The following is a 21779-nucleotide window of genomic DNA, read 5'->3' as shown; positions in this document are numbered from 1 at the left end:
CAGATAATAGGCAGTATTAATTTAGAAAATGTTTGATTTGATAATTCATGTGAAAAATCCTACTTATATTTTTACTCTATGTCTTTTTTTGTCTGTTTTTTGTTAATCCTTACCCGAGGATATTTTTCCATTGATTTTTAGGGTGAGTGGAAGAAAGAGGGAGAGATAGAAACATGAATGTGAGAGAAACACATCGATTGGTTGCCTCCTGTACAAGGCCCCTACCAGGGCCCAGGCCAGGGAGGATCCTGCAACCCAGATAAGTACCCTTGACCAGAATGGAACCCAGGACCCTTTGGTATGCAGGCCGACATTCTATCCACTGTGATAACCAGCTAGTGCTCACTGTATGTCTTTTTTGAGGCCTTGGAGAAAGTCAGGCATTAATCACTTTAGTACCCTGAGTTATTGTTGTTTTGTTGTTGCTGTGTTGTTGTTGTTTTTAAAAAGATGCTCAATTTCTTAATATGGATTTAGGAAGAGTTACAGATGTGAGTGTTTGTTTGTTTTTTCACCCTCACCTAAGGATATGTTCATTGATTTGATAGTAATCCAGTTCTTGTTACTCCATCTTGACCAGAAGCAGAAGTCCCAATTCATTGTTTTTATGGGAACACATGAAGTATTTGGTAAACATTATTATTTGTGGGATTTTGCCAACCAATGGAAGCATATTTACTTGTCCTTTGGCTGTTTTTGCCTCAGGTTGTAATGTGGTTATTTCATCCCGTAAGTTTGGTGTATTAAAATCTACTGCAGACGAACTGAAGACCACCCTGCCTCTCACCCACCAGTCTCAAGTCACTCCCATAAAATGCAACATCCGTAAGGAAGAGGAGGTACTACAACTATGCCCATGTCTTTTATTCGTTTTTCATCTATAGCAGTGGTTCCTAAACTTGAATGTGCTTCAGGTTTTCTCATGTTACCTGCCTCAGATGAGGTTCAGGAGAAGCAGAGCCTGTAAAGGAGGTTCTTCGCTAATGATCTATTGAGTAAGTTGCCTCAGGAGAAGGAGAGAGGAAGGGAAGCAAAATTATACATGTAGCTTTATGATGTGTGGACATTGTGGTGAGAGATTGTAAGCTCTCCTGGAGCAAACCACCCATCCATGTTTCAAATTAGGTCATTAACCAGTTTACTTTTAATGTTTTTCTTCAGGTAAATAATTTGGTCAAATCCACCTTAGATATTTATGGTAAGATCGATTTCTTGGTAAACAATGGAGGAGGCCAGTTCTTGTCTCCTGCTGACCACATCAGTGCAAAGGGATGGCATTCTGTGATTGAAACCAACCTGACAGGCACCTTCTATATGTGCAAAGCAGGCAAGTGTGATCACTAACCCCAAAATTCAAGGTGTCTTTGTTTAAAGATCATAGAGAATCCTGAAAGAGAAACTGTTAGGGGCTCAGAAAGCTCCAGTTGTCAACATTCACTGCCCTGATTTACTCACACACAGGATTGTAAATTGCTACATTTCTGGCTAGTAATTTGGTAGTATTTATAAAATATGGATATCTTTTGATCTTATAATTTTATTTTTAGGAATTTCCCATTAGAAAATTATTAAGGATCTGTTCAAAGAGATAACTACAGAGTTGTTTATAAAATTAAAGAAAACTCTCACATTTACTTTGTTTTTAAGAAATAAATCTGTTATAAGGACCTGCTAAGTCAGTAAGGTCCTTAGGGAGAATACCAGACAGAGTCCACATTCTTTCAACTAACAACTAATTAGCATGACATTGTCTTTAGATTATAGGTTATATTTCAATCATTAAAATGTCATACTACCCAAAGCAATCTATAGATTTAATGTAATTTCTATCAAAATACCAATTGCATATTTCACAGAATTATAATCTAAAATTTATGTGGACCCACAAAAGACCCCTAAAAGACACAGTGATCTTGAGAAAAAGAGAACAAAGTTGGAGGTTTTACACTACCTGATATCAAACTATACTACAAGTCTATAATAATCAAAACAGCATGGTACTAGTATAAAAAGGGACACATAGATCAATGGAACAGAATAGAGAGCCCAGAAATAAACCCATACCTATATGGACAGTTAGTATATGACAAAGGAGGCAACATACAAGGGGGTAAAGATAGTCTATACAGTTGGGAAAATTGGACAGCTAAAAGCAAAAACATGAAACTAGATTACCTTTTTACACCATATACAAGAGTAAACTCTTAAGTGGATTAAAGATTTGTATGTATTGGTCAAAACCATAAAACTCCTAGAATTACATATAGGCAGTGAAATTTCTGGCATGCCTCTTAGCCATATTTTTTTATATATATATATCTTCTTGGGTAAGGGAAACAAAGAAAAAAGAAACAAAGTATATATGGAAATGCAAAGGAAGCAGAATAGCCAAACAATTTTACGAAAGAAGGATTTTGGAGGACTTATATTTCTTGATTTCAAAACACAGTGGTAGTGACATAAGAATGGGGTATAGATATGTGGAAAAGCATTGAGAATCCATAAATAAAACTTTATTTATTGTGGTCAATTGATTTTTGTCAAAGGTGCCAACAATTCTATGGGGAAATGATAGTCTTTTCAACAAATGGTACTGGGACAGTTGGATCTCCATATACAAAAAGACCCTTACCTCACACTATAAATAAAAGTTAACTAATAGTCCAAAATGCATCGTGGAAAAAGTAAAATTCTGAAACTTTTAGAAGTAAACAAAGGAGAAAATCTTTCTGATTTTAGGTTAGGCAAAGAGTCCTAGGAACCACCAACAAAATTCCCATATGTCCATAAAATATAAAATTGATAAACTAGACTTGAAATTAAACATGTTTACGCTTCAAAAGACACCATTAAGAATGTGAAAAGATAAGCCACAGACTGGGAGACAATTTTCCAAATCACATATCTAATAAGGAACTTGTATCCAGAATATATGAAGAACTTTTATAATTTGATAATAAGAAAGCACCCCAATTAAAAAGTGGAAAAAAAGATTGGAGTAGACATTTCACCAAAAAAAGATATATGGAAAGCTAATAAGCACATTAGAAGATGCTCAGCACCATGGGTCACTAAGGACATGGAAGTCAAAACCTCAGTTAGGTACCACCTCATTTCCACTAGAATGGCTGTAATCAGCAAGTCAGACAATAATAGTGTGGAGGAACTGGCGTCCTCATGCATTTCTGGTAGGAATATAACATAGTGGAGACACTGAAAAAGTTTGGCAGTTCTCTAAAAAGCGAAACATAGAGTTACCATCTGAATGCGATTTTACCCTTAACCTGAGAGGAACAAAAGCACGTGTCTACATAAAGACGTGTTCATAGTCACCCCAAAGTGGAAATAATCAAAATGTTCATCAACTGGTGAATGGATAAATAAAATATGGCGTATCCATACACTGGAATACTATTTAACAACAAAAAGGAATTATTGATATGTGTTATAACTTGGATGAACCTCACAAACATACTAAGAAGCCAGACATAAAAGACCACATATTGTGTGATTCCATTGATGTGAAATATTCAGAAGAGTGGAATCTACAGAAACAGAAAATGAATGAGTATTTGCCCAGGGATGGATTTGGCTGCAAATGGGCACAGAGGAACTTTTTGGGGTGATGGAAATGTTCTAAAACTGTATTGTGTTGATAGTTGCACAACTAGCATGTATTTTTAAAGGATTTTATTGATTTTTAGAGAGAGAGGAAGGGAGAGGGAGAGAGAAAGAGGAACATCAATGTAAGAGTGGAATATCGATGGGCTGCCTCCTGCACACTCCCTACCAGGGATTGAGCCCGCAACCTGGGCATGTGCCCTGATCACTATGGAACCAGCAACCTTTTGGTGCACAGGACGACACTCCAACCAACTGAGCTACACTGGCCAGGGCAACTCTGTATATATTTTTAAAAATTATTAAATTGTACACATAAAGTAGATGGCTTTTATGATGTGTAAATTGTACCTCAGCCAGGCTTAAAAAAGAAAATAAATATGAATTTAAAATGTACCACAAAAGCAGCATGCTGGAACAGGGAACCAGAAAAGGGTCAGCACACTGTCTAATATGACTGTCACCTGTCTGTTTCCTTCAGTTTACAGCTCTTGGATGAGAGAGCATGGAGGATCCATTGTCAATATCACTATGCTTACTAAAAATGGATATCCGGGATTTGCGTAAGCATTTATATATATTTTTTCCTATGTGAGAAATATCTAAAGTAAAACAAACAAAAAATCACTGAAATCGTAATCAGTAAAAAATTTACTGTGCACACACCAAAAAGACTTGTAACCCTCAAATTACCAATTTGTATTTCCTCATAATAAAAAGGTTTTCAATGTTCCTCTTAAGTCCCTGTGAAGTGGGGGAATCTTATGTGGGCCTACACAGTGAGATTTGACAATCAGACAGCTGTGGTTTGGCTCTAATATGGGAGGACCCAATTCTTTCCCATTTTACAGACAGACTCACACACACAGTTTCATGACAAGAGTGTTCTTGTGGGGTTCTGACAGGCCATTGACACACCTGTCGGTTTAGTTAATGAGAGAAATATTCAACAAAAGCTAATTCTAGTGTTTACATTTTTGTCTTTTAAAGCCATAGTGCAGCTGCCAGAGAAGGTGTTTACAACCTCACCAAAACCTTGGCTTTGGAATGGGCCAGCAGTGGAGTAAGGATCAACTGTGTTGCCCCTGTAGGTAAATGTTCTATATGAACAAGTTGTGCTCTTCTGATTCCATTTATGTTGTTGATAGAGGTATTGTCACTGTCTGTATACTAGGAAAGATTGGCTTTTGAAAATGGATGTGTATATTCTTTGATTTACCAGTATTATTTGATTAGATTGTTAAGGTTAAATTAAGCCAATGATTCTCAATCCTGTCTGTATATTAGAATTATCTGTGAAATGTTTAAAAAATAGTGATAAATAAGCTTGGCTCCAAACTGTGGAATCCTAGCGTCAGTATTTTTAAAAACCTCCCAAGAGACTCAAATGCACTGTGAAGGTTGAAAAATCGCTACTTTAAAGAATGAAATTTTCTGGATTGTTTTGTTATTTCTTGGTTTATTATTAATCTTTTATTAAGAGAGAGAGAAACTTAAAGTCAAAGTTTTAGGAAGAAACTCTCAGTTAAAGAGCAACTAGAAGTAAAGAGAAAATTTCTCTGAAACCTAATGTATGTGATGGGGGGAAAATCACAATATGCTCAACTTTAAAAACTATCATTTTTGTATGAAGTAAGATATAGCTTAATCTTCCTTGAGTATTACACGTTGGCCATGTACTGAGACATTAAATGAAACATTTCACTCATCCTGTAAAAGTCGGCTCAAATGCACTTCTCTGTGATGTTTCCTGGTCATTGCTAAAATATAGGAATCGTTCCTCAATCTGAAACTCCGTAATATATGTGTATATTATCTGTAACTCTATCTTTATACTACCTATAGATATTGTTATCCATGCTACTCAGTTCGAAATAAGCATGAACTGAGTTGTGGACATTAGTAGAATTCTCCTATTTAACAAATTGCAGGCTCCTAGCTAGAAACTTCATTTCCCTTTAGTCCTTCATAGCTGAGCTTACCTTACTCAAATTACATGCAAATATTTATAAAATTAAGTATTAGTTCCATTCTTTTTTTTCTGTTTTATTTATTTTTTTATTTAATTTCTTTATTGATTAAGGTATCACATATTTGTCCTCATCCCCCATTCCCATCCCAAACCCCTCCCCACGCATGCCCCCACGCCCCTTTGTCCATGACCACTGGTTAGGCTTATATGCATGCATACAAGTCCTTTGGTTGATCTCTCTCCCTTTCCCCCACCTTCCTCTACCTTCCCTCTGAGGTTTGACCGTCTGATCGATGCTTCCCTGTCTCCGGGTCTGTTTTTGTTTATCAGTTTATGTTGTTCATTATTTCCCCTAGATGCGTGAGATCATGTGATACAAGAAATTCATTTATAAGAACCGAATATGAGACAAGCAATAATGGTTATGATGAGAGGCAAATGAATCAGTCTGTAGTGAGTTTCTTTCTGGGCCAACAGTTCTTTTGAGTCCCAATTTCAATGTCAAACAGTTCCTTATGTGTACATGTCAGCAATGATATTTCAGTTCTGGATGGTGGACAAATAGTGGCAATGCAGGTCCGACCCTCTCTGGTTTGGTCCTGGGCAACCTAGTTCCATTCTTAATGCAGCTACCTTGCATTACTGGCCTCAACAAGTACATTTCTTGAAAACCTTTAGTGGGTTGTTAGTGTTATAAGCACCTTATTGAAGTCTTGTTTTTCCTCCTGAGACATTTTTAGGTTTAAGGTGTAAAACTTAATACTTCTAGAAGATGTCATCCTCTTTAAACAAAAGGTTGCAAATTGTTTAATGGGAAACCAGTATATCACCCCCCTATCATTTGGAGTAATACCACACAATTTCCTCATCTTTTATACCTCCTGTTCCTCTCCTCCTCCCTATAATCTCTGTTGTAGTTTTGAGCCATTAACAAATAGCTTTATCCTGTGTTATACAGGTTTTGAGTACTTTTCTTTGCTTTATAAATCCATGAAAGCTAAATAGAAGAATTCTTAAACAATTACATTTTTCATTTCTTTATATTAGATTCACATGCTTTATTTGTGATTCTACTTTAGGTGAAAAACTATGACAATATTGCATTTTCTAAGTCTCGCATAATCATAGCTCAGTCTTGTGTTGTAAAACAGAGAAGCCCAGTGAAAGATAAAATAAACTCCCCTGTCTCATGGTTTGTCCCACTTAAGAGCCCACTAATCTGCTCATATAATTATGCTTTCACAAACCAAGTCTTTTATGAAAAAAATCCAGGGCTTAACTGGTTATTAAGGAAGGGGAAGTCACAACATGAGCATTCAGATAATTCATTTGTAGTAGTCAACCACTATTAAATTTTCTCATTATTAGCAATGTTACCGTTTCTATTACACTGAAGCCACTAAATTTTTGGTATTGGTTGGTAGACTTTCTTGATGTCTTTACAATTAAAATTTAATCTTATGTACTTTCCTTTTTTCCTATTTTATATCTAAACATAGGGAATCATTTATTCCCAGACTGCTTATGACAACTATGGTGATTTGGCAAAAGACTTATTTTGGGGGTCCTATCAGAAAATTCCAGCTAAAAGACTTGGAGTTCCTGAGGAGGTAAGGTATATTTCTAACACTGATTAGAATGACTTTATTTCATACTTTGGAACTTAGTAACATTTTGTTGTCTTTTTTACATAGTGTGGATGGCTGTTAGAGATGATAGCTCCCTCTGCCACCAAACCATTTCCCTGGACTTTCTGGATCTGGGGGAATATCCTGGTTCTGCTTTTGTAACCTGACAACCAAGGGGTCCGGGCTACCTGTCACTCCTTGAGCCAATTAAGCAGAGACAGGGTTGAGTCAGATATGAGCGTTTATGCCAATAATGCTGGCTGTATGGTAAAGGGGCAGGTCATCACAAAAGTCTGCTCTGACCCCCTCACCAGTTGGCTGGTTATATACACACGAGGGAGAAGATAGCTACGTGCAGCTGCAAGCTGCAAGTGTAATGTGGAAAGGGGAGGGTAGAGTCTGCAGTCCGGCCTTCAGGAGCTCCAAGTCCGATAACAAGGTGGCTAATCTTCTATGATGTTACAAACAGCTCAGCCTGTTCCTGGGACCTGAGAATGGTCAGTTCCTGAGATAAACTCCCGGAGGGGGTCAGGGTCCAGGCACAGCAACCAAATCAAAGCACGCCCTGTCCTTGGTCTGTTCTCAAAATGTATTTCTTTTCTGAGTAATGGACCCATTGAGGCATCTTTTTACAGCCTTGTTTCATCCTCCAGTTTTTCAGGATCTGTAAGAAAATTACTTATCTTTAGTTAGTGAAATTAATAATTATTAGTCAAGTGTTGCTCTATTCTTATTGCATGCCCTTCCCCACGATCACTTGGAATGCTCACAGCAGTCTTTTTTTTTCTTTTACATATATTTTTATTGATTTCAGAGAGGAAGGAAGAGGGAGAGAGAGATAGAAACATCAATGATGAGAGAGAATCACTAATGGGCTGCCTCCTGCACACTCCACACTAGGGGTCGAGCTCACAACCTGGGCATGTGCCCTTGACCAGAATCAAACCTGGGACCTTTCAGTTCGCAGGCCAACCCTCTAACCGCTGAGGCAAACCAGCTAGGGTGCCATAGCAGTCTTTATTCAGAAGCAAATGCAGTGTGAATTAAGAAGAGCGTGCTTTTATTGTTTCATTGCACTTTTCCAGCTACGTTATTTTATCACGTGGCAGGACCCTAAGCAGGTCAGACTATTATGACTATCTGACATTCCATACACAATTTTTGTAAGGTGGTCAGGTTTAAGTATGAAAAAAAGAATAGCTTTCATAAATGTTAGCTATATCAATCTTAAAATGTAATGAAAATAAAGTTTTCATCTCCATAATAATAATAAAAACTAGAATTCCTGGACCAGAATTAGAGAGACATGTCATCTTCCTCAATGGAAAGAATCAATGTTATTGAAATCAAGTTTTTCTAAATTAATGTATAAATTTAATATATTTTTGGAATTCAGCATACCGATTCTGAAGTTTGTTTAGAAAAATATTTATGCAAAAAAAGCCAAAAATGTGTTGAAAAAGAATAATGGGGAGACTTGATCTTCCTGACATCAAAATATACTCTAATGCAATACTTATTTACAACATTTGGTGCTGGTCCTGGAATAGGTTAAAATTAGTGGAATTTAATGGACTGTTGTATCAGTACCATGTATCTATGGGAGTTTGTAGGATAAAAGCAGCATTTCAGATCTATGGGGAAAGAACAAATCATTCAGCAAAAGTTTTGCAGCAATGTGCTGTTCATTTAGAAATAAATTAGGCCCTCTCTCTCACATCACATATATACAAAATAATTTTTAGATATATTGAAGTGCTAAATATAACAGCAAAAGCATAACATTCTTGAAGAAAATGTGTTTTAATTTCTAGAACTACCTTTCATTATCAGTTTTATGTGTATATTTTAAGAAATTTACTATGCACACACAAATATCCATATTTATAGACATTTTTTTAAACAAAAAGGGATCCTGCTCTGGTGTTTTCTTCAATTTGCTTTCAGTCCACAGGTCAACACTCATCCACTGAGTCACGCCAACTGGAAAGCAGTACTATTTTTAATAAAAAATAGGTACATTTTCAAAAACAAAAGAAAACATTTTTTTTTTTTTTACAATTATACTAATACTAGCGTTCCTGTTGCAGGAAAAATCCTGCAATAGGGTTTCCTGCTGCACTCTACCCCGCCCCGCCTGCTGTCCTCCCTTCTCCCCTGCCCCGCCTTCTCTGCCAGCCCGCCTGCTTTTCTCCCTTCTCCGCCAGCCCGCCTGCTCTCCTTCCTTCTCCCCCGGCCCTGCCTCCGCTCCTCCCTTCTCCTCCCACCGGCTTGCTTTCTTCTCCGCAGCTTTGCTCCCTTCTGCAGCTCTTGGCTTCTTTCTACGCTGTCTTGATATGCAAATTAGCCGCCATCTTGGTTGGGGTAATTTGCATACTCGTCCTGATTGGTTGGTGGTCGTGGCTTGGCTGGTGGGCATGGCTTGGGCGTAGCGAAGGTGCGGTCAATTTGCATATTTGTCTATTATTAAGTAGGACTAGAGGCCCGGTGCATGAAATTCGTGCATGGGTATGGGGGTGTGTGTGTCCCTCAGCCTAGCTTGCACCCTATCCAATCTGGGATACCTCAAGGGATGTCCGACTGCCCACGGGGATTGGGCCTAAATGGGTAGTCGGACATCCATCTCACAATCCAGGACTGCTCTCTCCCAACCATTCGCCTTCCTGCCTACCTGATTGCCCCTAACCGCTTCTGCCTGTCAGCCTGATCACCCCCTAACCACTCCCCTGCCAGCCTGATCGGTGCCTAACTGCTCCCCTGCTAGCCCGATTGCCCCTAACTGCCCTCCCCTGCCAGACTGTTTGCCCCTAACTGCTCTCCTCTGCAGGCCTGGTGCCCCCCAACTGCCCTCCCTTGAAGGCCTGGTCACCCCAACTGCCTTCCCCTGCAGGCCTGATTGCCCCTAACTGCCCTCCCCTGCAGGCCTGATCGCCCACAACTGCCCTCCCCTGCTGGCCTGGTTTCCCCCAACTGCCCTCCTCAGCCGGCCCGGTCACCCCTAACTGCCCTCCCCAGCTGGCCTGATCACCCACAATTGCCCTCCCCTTCAGGCCATCTTGTGGCGGCCATCTTGTGTCCACATAGGGGCATCAATCCTTGACCACATGGGGGCGGTCATCTTGTGTGTTGGAGTGATGGTCAATTTACATATTATTCTTTTATTAGATAGGATCTTTAATGTATGGCTTATTAGAATACAGCTGGATTTTCATATCTGCCTCTGCATCCAATCTGTTGCAATACACTGTTTTGGTTAAAGCATATGAAGAAAATCTGGCTTCTTACCCTTGGATAATTGGAAACAGAGGCACATTTATTAATATTAGCATTTTCAGATAATTGTGAATATTCTTTACTATTCAAAAAGTGGCAATTTTTATTTTATTTCATTATTTTTTTAATGAAAAAATGTTTTTATTGATTTCGGTGAGGAAGGGAGAGGAGAAATAGAAACAGTGAACAACCACTTCCTGAATTCCACCTACTGGAGATCAAGCCCACAACCTGTGTATGTGCCCTGACTGGGAATCATACGGTGACCTTCTGGTTCATGGGTCGATGCTCAATACTGAGCCACACCGGCCTGGCAAAAAGGGGCAGTTTTTAAAGATTAGTTGCAGTGTGGAACCTGGAACCATGTCACTGAACTTTTTGTACTGTTACATTAAAATCTATTGGTCTTCCTTGCAGTTATTCTGGGTCTCTGATCCAAAAATGATTTTGTAACATCAGTCATTGATCTTTTGGAAAATATTGGTTCACTGAGTTATGATTATTTTCTTTTTTTTAAAAAAAATATATTTTATTGATTTTTTACAGAGAGGAAGGGAGAGGGATAGAGAGTTAGAAACATCGATGAGAGAGAAACATCGATCAGCTGCCTCCTGCACACCTCCCACTGGGGATGTGCCCGCAACCAAGGTACGTGCCCTTGACCGGAATCGAACCCGGGACCCTTCAGTCCGCAGGCTGACGCTCTATCCACTGAGCCAAACCAGCTAGGGCGAATTATGCATATTTTCTAAATGTTGACACACAATTCTAAGTGTTGACGTACAATAACAAAATTCTAATTTTCACCTGAAAGCTCAAATCTTACCATTGGTAACAGATACTGTCAGTCATTTCCCTTTGAAGTGACAGTCTCACTGTGTTCATTTTTGAAAAATGTCTGCCCAGTATCCAAGATCATTAACTGCACTTTGCTCTTTCAAATAAAAAATGGTGTTTCTTGGAAAATGTGACTATTTTAGCTCGCAACTCAACTGCACATTCTTTTCCTTGAGGCAACGATTATACTTCTTTATGCAGAAGAGCTTAATGTGTAATTCCTCTTTCATCATGCAGGATATCAAAAAGGTGTAGGCTCAGTGGTCGAGATTAATAATTTTTCCTGCTTCACCAAGGACATTCTAATGTGAACCAGGCTGCCCCCACCACCAAAACGTACTTGCCGGTGAAGGATATAATGACTACTGGTATAAAGATCACTAGGTCAGTTTTGTGTTCCTGCCATCACTCATGCTGAGGCTCCAGCAGTCTTTCCCACCATTGCATTTATTTTTCATAAATGTCAACAAAGTGAAAAATGCAAATAAAGACTTAGTATTATTTTGAAAGTAGTTTTGACCTTGCCAATCCCCTTTGGTACACCCAGGATTTTGCTGATCATGCTTTAACTAAATAAAAATGTACCAGTTGTACCAGTTAATAATGCGGATTTTTTTCAATAGATGGAGTTACACATATGTTGATATATATGTGATTTGATAATGTATGCTACTTTGTTGTATTGACAACAAGCTTCAAAACTTCATATGTCAAATTTGCTGAAGGTGTTAATATCATAGATATTTTTACACTTAAAAATGTCAAATTTGGTGCCAAAAAAGAGCATTTGTCGGAAGTTTTATTTCATTACTTTATTTTGAAGAAAAGTGCTGCTGAAAGTTATCTTATACTTCAGAAAGCTTATGGTGAACATACTCCATCTGAAGATACTTGTAAACGCTGGTTTAAACACGTTAAAAGTGATGATTTCAATGTGAAAGACAAAGAACGCCCAGGTCAATTTGAACCACGCTTTGGTCATAAAACGACCAGAATGGGTCAGAAGACAAGGCAAAGTAATTTTGCTTCATGATAACGTACCATCACACACTTCAAAACCAGTTAAAGGCACGTTAAAAGATCTTACCTGGGAAGTATTAACCCACCTTGCCATATTCACCAGACCTTGGTCCTTCCGATTACTAGTTCCAGTTGATGGCACACGCACTTTCTGAGCAGCACTTCAAAACGTACGAAGCAGTGGAAAATTTGGTCTCTGAATGGTTTGCCTCAAAACAAGACAAGTTCTACTGGGACAGTATCCACAAATTACCTGAAAGATGGGGGAAATGTGTAGCTAGGGATGGACATTACATTGAAGAAAGCACTTTTGATGTTTCTCTTGAAATTATTGTGTTTTCTTTGATTACAAAATCCACATTATTAACCGGTACAACTGGTAGATCAAGCCTGTCAAACTCGTGGCCTGCGGGCCACAAGCCTCGTTTATTTATCCCGTGTTAGCCTTTGAGTTTGACATGCCTGAAGTAGAAGTTACCTTCAAAAGGTTTGGTTGTGAAGGGAAGCAGAGATGATGGTGGCTATCGTGAGATGCAGAATAAGGAGAGACTTTAGGCTTCTGCTTGATTGTGTCCTAGCATCCCTAGCTCATGTTTCCAAGATATTCTGTTTGCTTCAGTTAATCATCAATGTTCCGTTTTGGGCAGAATTTTCACACAAGGCCATTGGCCCAACTGCTTAACACTGAGTTGCCTTCCTTTAATTGATGGTCCCTGGGGTAGTCAGGGGGTCAGAATGTAGCTGTCGTTTCAAAAGGAACTGCCTTGATCTCTCCTGTTGTCTGTCAGTATCTCTCAGAAAGGGAATGCAGCGCATGGCAGACCTTCAATTGGCTTCTGAGATCCTGCACGCTCATTTTTACAAATTAAGCAACTAAGGGCCAATGGGGTTCAGTAATCAGCTAAGGCCAAGCGGAGGTCATGGTACTGACATTCTAACCCAAGCTCATTTAAAGGTTTCCTGATGTGATCTTTGATAAACAGAGCTGAACATAAACAGGTAACTGAGCTAAATGAGGTGTTGGCCGCATAAAGTTGATGCAACTTGCTAGTCTCTATTAGTGTTTATTGATTGATGAAACTATGGTGAATGGCTTAGTACTTCAAGTCTATCCATCAAATGAATTCCATTAAAATGAAAGTTAAGAAGTCTCCATCTGAAGATATAACAATAATGCCTAGTTAATTTGGTAAATATCAGAATTTCATTAGTTCAATTTAGCTCCATGTTGAGCTTCAGGTAAAAAGTAAAGCAGGCACATGAATAGTTACATGTCTTTTACCTAGCAGATAGCTTCCATTCAATTCAGTATTATTTAATGGTGGGCAAAGACTACATTAGGAGCTAGGTAATGCAACATCACCTCCTTTTGGAGGAAGAGAGGCATAAATATTTCTTCATTCCGTATATATTTATTAAGTGCTTATTTTATGCAAAACACTGTCAAAGGTCATAGTTATATGTGTGAAAGGGTTGTTCTGTGGCTAGATTTAGAAAGGAGCTTATTGAAGAGAGTCTTCCTAACTGGCTGACTTTTAGAATCCAGGAGCTTTCATTGGTTGGTTGACTAACAAAACATGTTCACAAGGCAAGTTGTCATTGATTCAACAGGGTAAACTGAGTCTGGTGGTTAACATTACCATGGCTCAGATCTCTCTACCCTTCCCAATAATGTGGGAACTTATAAATTATTGATTCTAAAAAAATATATAGCTCGGCTGGTGTGCTTCAGTTGTTGAGCATCGACCCAGGAACCAAGAAGTCACAGTTTGATTCCTGGTCAGGGCACATGCCTGGTTTGCAGGCTTGATCCCCAGTAGGGGGTATACAGGAGGCAGCTGATCAATGATGTTTTTTTCTCATCAATGTTTCCAGCTCTCTATCTCTTTCTCTTCCTCTGTTTCCCTCTCTCTCTCTTAAAAAATATCAATAAAATAAATATAAAAATGGAAATAACAATAGTCACATATGTAATCTTAAGCTTCATAGTAGCCACATTAAAAAAAAGGTAAAAAGCAGTTAACTTAGTTTTGACAATACATTTTATTTAACCCAATATATTTAAAACATCATCATTTCAACATATAATCTATATAAAAATGATTAATGAGATCTTTTACATTCTTTTTTTCATATCAAGTCTGTAAAATCTCGTGTGTGTTTTACACTTACAGCACATCTCAATTTGGACTAGCCATGTGGAAAGTTCTTTGATAGTGTCATATGGCTAGTGGCCCTGGATTTAGACAGTTCAGTTCTATAGTAGCTGCTGGGGACACAAGGTTGGAGAAAAGTTATGCCTGGCCCCCAGGATCTCAGAGGCTCAATGCACCATAGCCACATGGCTACAGTGCTAAGTACAGGACGAGGACTAGAGTGAGGCAAGCAAGCTGTGGACACAAAATTTAAGAACATGCTCACCCACAGGGTTTTACAAGTACAGGTTCTGCTGCAAGACTAAGACCCTCCTTCAATGCTGCACCCTAAACTCCTTATTAGCCTCACCCAAGTCCCAGCCCTGCTTGGGAGCCTGATAAAATGGTAGATTTTGGGGCCCCAACCCCAGAGCTTACATTGCAGAAGCTCTCACGTAGGGTCTAGGCATCTGGAGTTTCAATAAGCATCCCTAAGCATTCCAGTGTAGGTGCTTAGGATCACCCTTTGAGGAACTCGGCCTGTGCAAACAGCCTCCCATGAGAGTTCCTTTACAGGGAACTTTACAGCCAGTGGAGTGATTTCTCTCTTCTCTCTGGTTTTTGGGAGTTGATGTTGCTGAACTCATCAGTGATCTAGCTGAATTTTTAGGGGATGCTCTGGGATTCTGAAGTCCCTCTTGCAGAAAGCTCCTATAGTCTGAGTTGCTGGGCTTTTGGCCTGCAGGACCATAGACTAAACTGACAGGCATGCCATGTTATTGTTCAAAGGCACATTGACTATTTCAGGGACACAAATATAAAAGGTATGTGGGAGTGATGAGAAGTACGATTATGCTGGGCAATGAAAGGTGTAGAAGGAGCTGAGTTGTTTGAAATGGAAAAGAGCCCAAATTGAGCCCTGTGTTTACTTTGCCTTCTTCACGTTGTGTAGCTTATTTGATGCCTTCAAAGGCTCTGTCCTATCTTGCTGTCTTCACCGTAATCTCTTACCTGATTTGCATGATGCTCAAATAAAAAAAGGCCGCTGTCTATGTTCTGCCCACTTATGGTGCACATACACCTTGGAATTCATGTTGTAGTCGTATGTCTGAGATGTATTTACTCAGGATTGGGAAGCAGGCAAAGAGGAGACTCGTCAGCTTTTCTGTGAGCCTGTGTGTGTTTCCATTTCCAGATTTCCCCCTTGGTATGCTTCCTGCTATCTCCAGCAGCTTCCTTCATCACCGGACAGTTGGTGGACGTGGATGGGGGCCAGTCTCTGTATAATCACATGTTTGATGTACCAGGTGAGCAGTCAGGCAATGAGTAGTCACTACCCTTTTCGTGTTCATAGTTTCAACATGTCTTTAGTTACTTAAGAGATGGTAGTTTTCTGTTTAGCACATCAAAATGTGCAATTTGTTTATATTCATGATATGATTTTTAAAGGAAATATTCCTCATCATAGAAAAATATCTAAATATATTTATTTATAGACTTTAGCTTCATATATATTTTAAAAGGGTTTTGTGTTGTTGTGTTTTTTTTTTCTGTGTGTGTAAGTTGGTAGAATTTGAACCTTGAAAAATATTCTCAATATGAGTATATATGTTTAGGGAAGAGATAGAAAAAAGGCGAGAAGTTGCCATATTATTTTTTAGATCGAATTCCTCTTAATTCCTCCAGTAAGTGGCTTGTATATCTGAGCAGAAGAATCAGACATGTTAGGTGGAGAGGGGTTATGGTGCTGTTTTACACTATTTTTGGGATATATATTAAATGAAACCATATGAATTTACTATATTCATTTTTGATGTATAAAACAGTGTGGGATCCCTTGTCACGTCCTGCGTGTTTCAGGGTTCCCGTTCAGGTCCGGTTTCTGGAGAAGGCCCTAATCAAAATGAAAAGTAGCTAGAAAAGAATCAATTTGGGTAAATGGGGGGCCAGGCGGGAGCCCACCTCTAGTGGGAGGACTACTCACTGCTCTGGCCTTTGGCATCCCTTTTATTGGGGTTCTGAGATACACCCATATCCTTTAGGCAGGAAATTCCAATAATAGACAATCAGCAAAAATTTACATATGATTAACAGGTGAGAGTTGCTTTAACTACCAATGTCTCAACTAAACAATGAGTGACTAGCTCTGACCTTTCAGAGCGATTAAGGTTGACCAAAGCATTCCGGATTCCCTTTTCACATTTAACTTCCAATGTCTCAATGTTTGGTTTCCGGCATCTCCCCCCAATTCCTTCCTTAAAAAATCTTGCATTTACAGACCAGAAATAAACATATAAGAACAAAATATGTTTGAGTCCCAATTTCATTGTCCAAAAGTTTTGAGTCCAAAGTTTCAATGTCCAAAAGTTCTGAGTCCAAAGTTTAAATGTCCAAAAGTTCCTCAAGTGTACATGTCAGCAACGATATCTGGATGGTGGACAAACGTTGGCGATGCAGGTCCGACCTCTGTGGTTTGGACCTGGGCAATCTGCAGTGACGCACATCTGCTGACTGCTAGTATGGCAAGGCATGGTCAGCGTCTTCCATCTCTGGACTATTTCTCCTCTTGTCTTCATGGCTGGAGCATTCCTGTTAATTCCTCTCTGTTGCAGGAATCCACATGATCTCGGAGTTGTTTTCTGAAAATATACAAACATATTCTCGACCAAAAGTTAATAAAGGAATCTTTTCTATAAATTTTTCTTGGGATCCTATTATTTTTTGCCCAAACAATTTTCCTTTGGCTTATTTTGACACCATGTATGTTTTTCATGGGTGTCCTGCTGTATGAAAATTAATTTTCAAAGTAAAATTTTTCAAGATGTAATTTACTTACAGGATATTTTTTCTTACATGGTATTTTTCCACTATCCCCCTTTTTTTAATTTAATGTTTAGGAGGCTTTTGGAAAATTTTTATAATGCAGTCTTGATAACTTTAAATTTTTGCACAAAAATATGACTGCTTTAGGTTCATTGCATGTTAAGTAATTTTACCATGAAATGAACTACCAATAGAAATTTTGTTTAATACTTTAGGAACAGCTTTTTGTACAATTAAATTTTCTTGAATATTCACTTATTTCATTTAGCCAATTTAAATTAACCTGAAAACTTGACTATTTTACTGTCAAATTTAATACTCTAACAAAAATCTTAGTTTACACTGTAAATATTAATGAAAAGGATTATTTTGCATCCTTGAGAAAGCCCTGAGCATTTCTGGATTTAGGCTGGATTTAGATATAGGGCAGCTGCCATCAGCCAACTCTCTGTTGCCTGGGTCTCAATCTAAGCTGGGCCAAGTCTCTGTTATCTGGGTCTCTTCCCGATCTGAGCTGGGCCAAGTCTCTGTATGTTGCCTGGGTCCCGATCTGAGCTGGCATGGGAAGCGCGAAGCAGCCATGGGGCAGGAGACCTCCCTCAGAAGGGGCGAGTGTTCAAGCCCCTGCAATGGGGGGGGGTGAGGATCTGTGCCCCACCTCTGTTGACCCCCAAGTTCTCTCCTGATGGCCTCTCTGCGACTGTGCCTGTCTTAGGTTGTTCCTCCCTTGAGGAATCTTACCAGTCTTTGACTAACCAGCCATCCTCCGGGGCCAAGCAGGGTGATGTGAGGTTCAGTTCTGTCTCCTTGGTAGCCTATGCCCCTCTGGCCTCCACGCCCAGCACCTGCCTTGGGATCCCCTCACCTGCTGGCGGGGCCCCGGCATTGATCACATATCTTGGGGAACCCAGGTTTCTTCTCCAGGGAGGGCCCAGCTCACGCCATTGTGCGAGAGATAGATCCATGGTACCAGCCACCACGAGGCTTCAACCTCAGCATGAACTGAAAACTCAGGCAACAGCTGTGGGCAATTGGATTGTGAGAAGAGGGTCCCTCTTGGCAAAAAGGGCAAGAAGGGCCAATATAGAATGCTCAAGTGCTTTCCCAGGGGGCCTTCCACACAGTGGAAGGGATTAAATCCTTTCATGTCCTTATTAAATTGTTGCCAAACATTCAAAAAATTAGATTTTTAAGTTTGTTTGGGATAATTGTACAATATGCTGTTGTAAAACATCAAAAATTATAATGACATTGTAGAAATATATCATGTAAGGATATTTTTGCTCTAGGCATGGCAATTCATTTTCAAAACTGGCTGTCAATTTCTTTTTGTATGGACAAGGTCTTAGGTACATTTTCTGCACCTCTCTTTAATTTTACACACAAAGAGGCAGTGGTTTGATTTTGTGTCATACAAAAGGGAAGCTGGGTGGGGACACCTGTGTAATTATACTTCCTTGCCCCAGCCATTTTCCTCCTGGATGACCAAGGTGTTTGGTATTATTGGTGACTACATTAGTCAGGGGATCAGCCCACGTAAGGGTTCTTACCCATGAAGGGTCAGGAACATAAGTCCAAAACACTTCCACATTTGTCCCAGGTAATATTACCGTACAGATGATTACTGCTAGCGTGGCAAGAAAGACGTTCTCAGGCGTCAGGCATCTGTACCGTCTTCTTTACCATGCCCCAGGAGACCTCCGAGCTGTTTGTTGTCCGGCTTGTCCTCCTCATGCTCCTCATCTTCAGTTGACTGCTTGGAGTCGCTGCCCTCTGTGGCTGAGGTAGTTGATTGTCTGCAGCTGCATGGTGTGGCTCCAGGCGCAAGGTCCTCATTAGTCTGGTTAGTTTCTCTCTTGGATCCCTGTTGCAGTTTAATATTTCTAGCAGGAATCCACATGGGTTTGGAAAAATTCTCTGGGAATATACAAGCATACCCTCTGCCAAAGGTTAATAATGGATCAGGTCCCTTCCATAAACCAGATTCGGGATCCTTCCATTTAACTAGACCATTTTCTTTTGTTTTATTCTGGCACCAATGTAGTTCCATAGGTGTCCTTCCTTCATCATCACAAGTGAAAAAATTTAAAGTAATTAAGTCTTGGTGCAGCCTACCCGCAGGTGATTTCTCCATCATCCCCCCTTTTTGTTTTTTCAAGTTGGGATTTTAGCCGCTGATGCTGTCGTTCAATAATGGCCTGTCCTTGGGAATTATATGGTATTCCTGTAATATGCTGAATTTTCCACCTTTTACAAAATTCCTGGAATGAATTGACAACTTGTGTAAGCAGGCCCATTATCAGTTTTAATAATTTTTGGAACTCCCATGACAGCAAAAGCAGCTAGGCAATGATTAATAACCTGTTTTGCCGTTTCTCCTGTAGATGCAATAGCCATTAGGACTTTTGAAAAGGTATCTATAGACATGTAATGCCCCTAGGTGTCCAAAGGAATTATAATGCTTTACATCCATTTGCCATATATGGTTTCTTAGCAGACCTCTAGGGTTGACTCCTGTGTTAGGCTTTTGAGGTAGATGTAACATGCAAGTTGGACATTCCTTAATAATAGACAGCATTTTGGCAGGCTGATGTAAAAGCTGATGAGATTCTAAGGCTTCTTTTAATAAAGCAACCAATTGATCAGCCTGTGCATTTCCTTTTGTTAAAGGACCAGGTAAGACACTATGAGCCCTGATGTGAGTAATATAAAAAGGATATTGTCTCTGTTGTGCAATCTGCTGAACTTGTTTGAATAGTAAAAATAAACTTTGGTCACTAAGCCATTTCAACCGGGCAGTTTCAATTCTATTCGCTAAGTTCGCAGCATAAAAGGAATCAGAGACAATATTAAGAGGCTCTTGGAAATCCTGCAATGCAGCCTTAATAGCTCCTAGTTCAATTCTTTGTATAGAAGTATGACTGGTCAGTATGACTCGGTCTGAATTTATTGTATGATAGGCAGCTTTCCCATTTGATGATCCATCAGTAAAAACAGTTAAAGCTCCAGGAATAGGTTCCTGCCTAGTATTTTTTGGTATAATGATGGAGGTATTTATATAAAAATTGTAGTAATTTATCTTTTAATAGGTTACAGCTAAGTTCCCCTGAATATCCACTTAACCCAATTTGCCAATTTATATCATTCTGAAATAACATTTCTATTTGCTTCCCAGTGAGGGGGAGGTAGATACACTGAGGCTCTTCCCCTCTAAGCTGTTTACGTTTCCTAATTTGAAACAATAATTGGGCTAATAGTTCTACATATGTAACTGCAGTTTTAGAGGATTGATGGCCTAGGTGGACCCATTCAATAATGGCAGGAGAATTTTTATTTTGGAAGATGACTCCAGTGGGACTATTTGCAGTAGGATTAATTTGTCCCAATAAAGGTAATTCGGGCTGTACCCGTGCTACTTGAGCTAAGGAAATTGCCAGCTCAACGCTTAGCAACTCATTCCTAGCTTCATCTGTTAAAGTTCTGGGAGAGGAAAGATTAGAGTCACCTCTAAGTAAACTAAATAAATTTGTCATTTCTCCTGTAGAGATCTTCAGATAAGGTCTTAACCAGTTAATGTCCCCTAATAATTGCTGAAAGTCATTTAAAGTTTTAAGACAATCTTTTCTTATCTCCACCTTCTGAGACCTAATGCATTGGCTATCAATTACAATCCCTATGATATTTGAAGGAAACCTCTCTTTATTTCCTTCCAAAATAATTTTCAGGCTATACAGTTTCATTTAAAAATCTTTGCCACATGAAACAATTTCTCTTAAGGTTATGGTGACCACTAGTATGGATTAGATTTAATATTTTAATAACAATCCTCAGTTTATCCTGGAATACCAGTGAAAGAGATTTCAAAATTTTCAAATTTCTCCTTTTTATTAAGCAAGAAATTTATTTTTAAGAGTATTCCCATTAGCTAATTTGCATATACAGAGGGATCATGGGAAGCCTTCAGTAACTTCCTTAAAAAACTTATTTAAATTGCTTACAAAGACATTGGCTTAAAAGAAGGAGGTTGGCCTTTGTTATTTCAAGATGACGGGCAGTAAGCCACGTGGCTGTCATGGCGGCTGCTCAATCTGTTCTTTCAAAAGAAAGTCAAAAATCACATTGCAGACAATCACTAGCTGTTTCTGGTCTTTATTAGAATTATTTATAAAATATTGGCTTTTCATTTAACTGAAAATCTTGATTATAATTTAATAAGCTAATTTAAGTAATTAAAGTAGGTACCTTCATTTAAAAAATAAAGCAAATTTACATCTGAATTCACAAGCCGAATATGTTGCCCCACCTCTAGCTTAATTAAAAATGCAGGGGGCTACATAAAGTTAGGATTCAATTACTTAAAAAACATTGGCTTCTCATGTAACTTAATTTATATGAGACCTTGATTATATTTTAAAAAGTCTAATTTATAAAGTAATTAAAGTAGGTACCTTTAATTAAAAAAGCAAAGAA

At 39.0% G+C, this 21779-nt stretch overlaps 1 protein-coding gene across 3 annotated transcripts in view; it reads left to right on the top strand.

Moving 5' to 3' along the window:
• Nucleotides 1-21779, top strand: part of LOC307106267 (peroxisomal trans-2-enoyl-CoA reductase-like) — a 42642-nt gene that overhangs the window by 3176 nt on the left and 17687 nt on the right. For 2 of the 3 annotated variants that reach the window (XR_013814099.1, XM_079782605.1), the window contains exons 2-7: nt 706-839; nt 1162-1327; nt 4103-4184; nt 4612-4708; nt 7093-7203; nt 15682-15793. Coding sequence is in view for 2 of the 3 variants with exons in the window: in XM_079782605.1 (XP_079638731.1) it covers nt 706-839; nt 1162-1327; nt 4103-4184; nt 4612-4708; nt 7093-7203; nt 15682-15793 (702 nt within the window). In the remaining variant the exon portion in view is untranslated. Of the gene's footprint in view, nt 1-705; nt 840-1161; nt 1328-4102; nt 4185-4611; nt 4709-7092; nt 7204-15681; nt 15794-21779 lie in introns of those variants that run through there. The other variant, XM_079782606.1, reaches the window with a different exon arrangement.

The sequence above is a fragment of the Cnephaeus nilssonii genome, assembly GCF_951640355.1.
Source record: "Cnephaeus nilssonii genome assembly, chromosome: 10".
Lineage (NCBI taxonomy): Eukaryota > Metazoa > Chordata > Mammalia > Chiroptera > Vespertilionidae > Cnephaeus > Cnephaeus nilssonii.
Note: the sequence above shows the minus strand (reverse complement) of the source record. Positions and strands in the feature narration are given on the sequence as shown.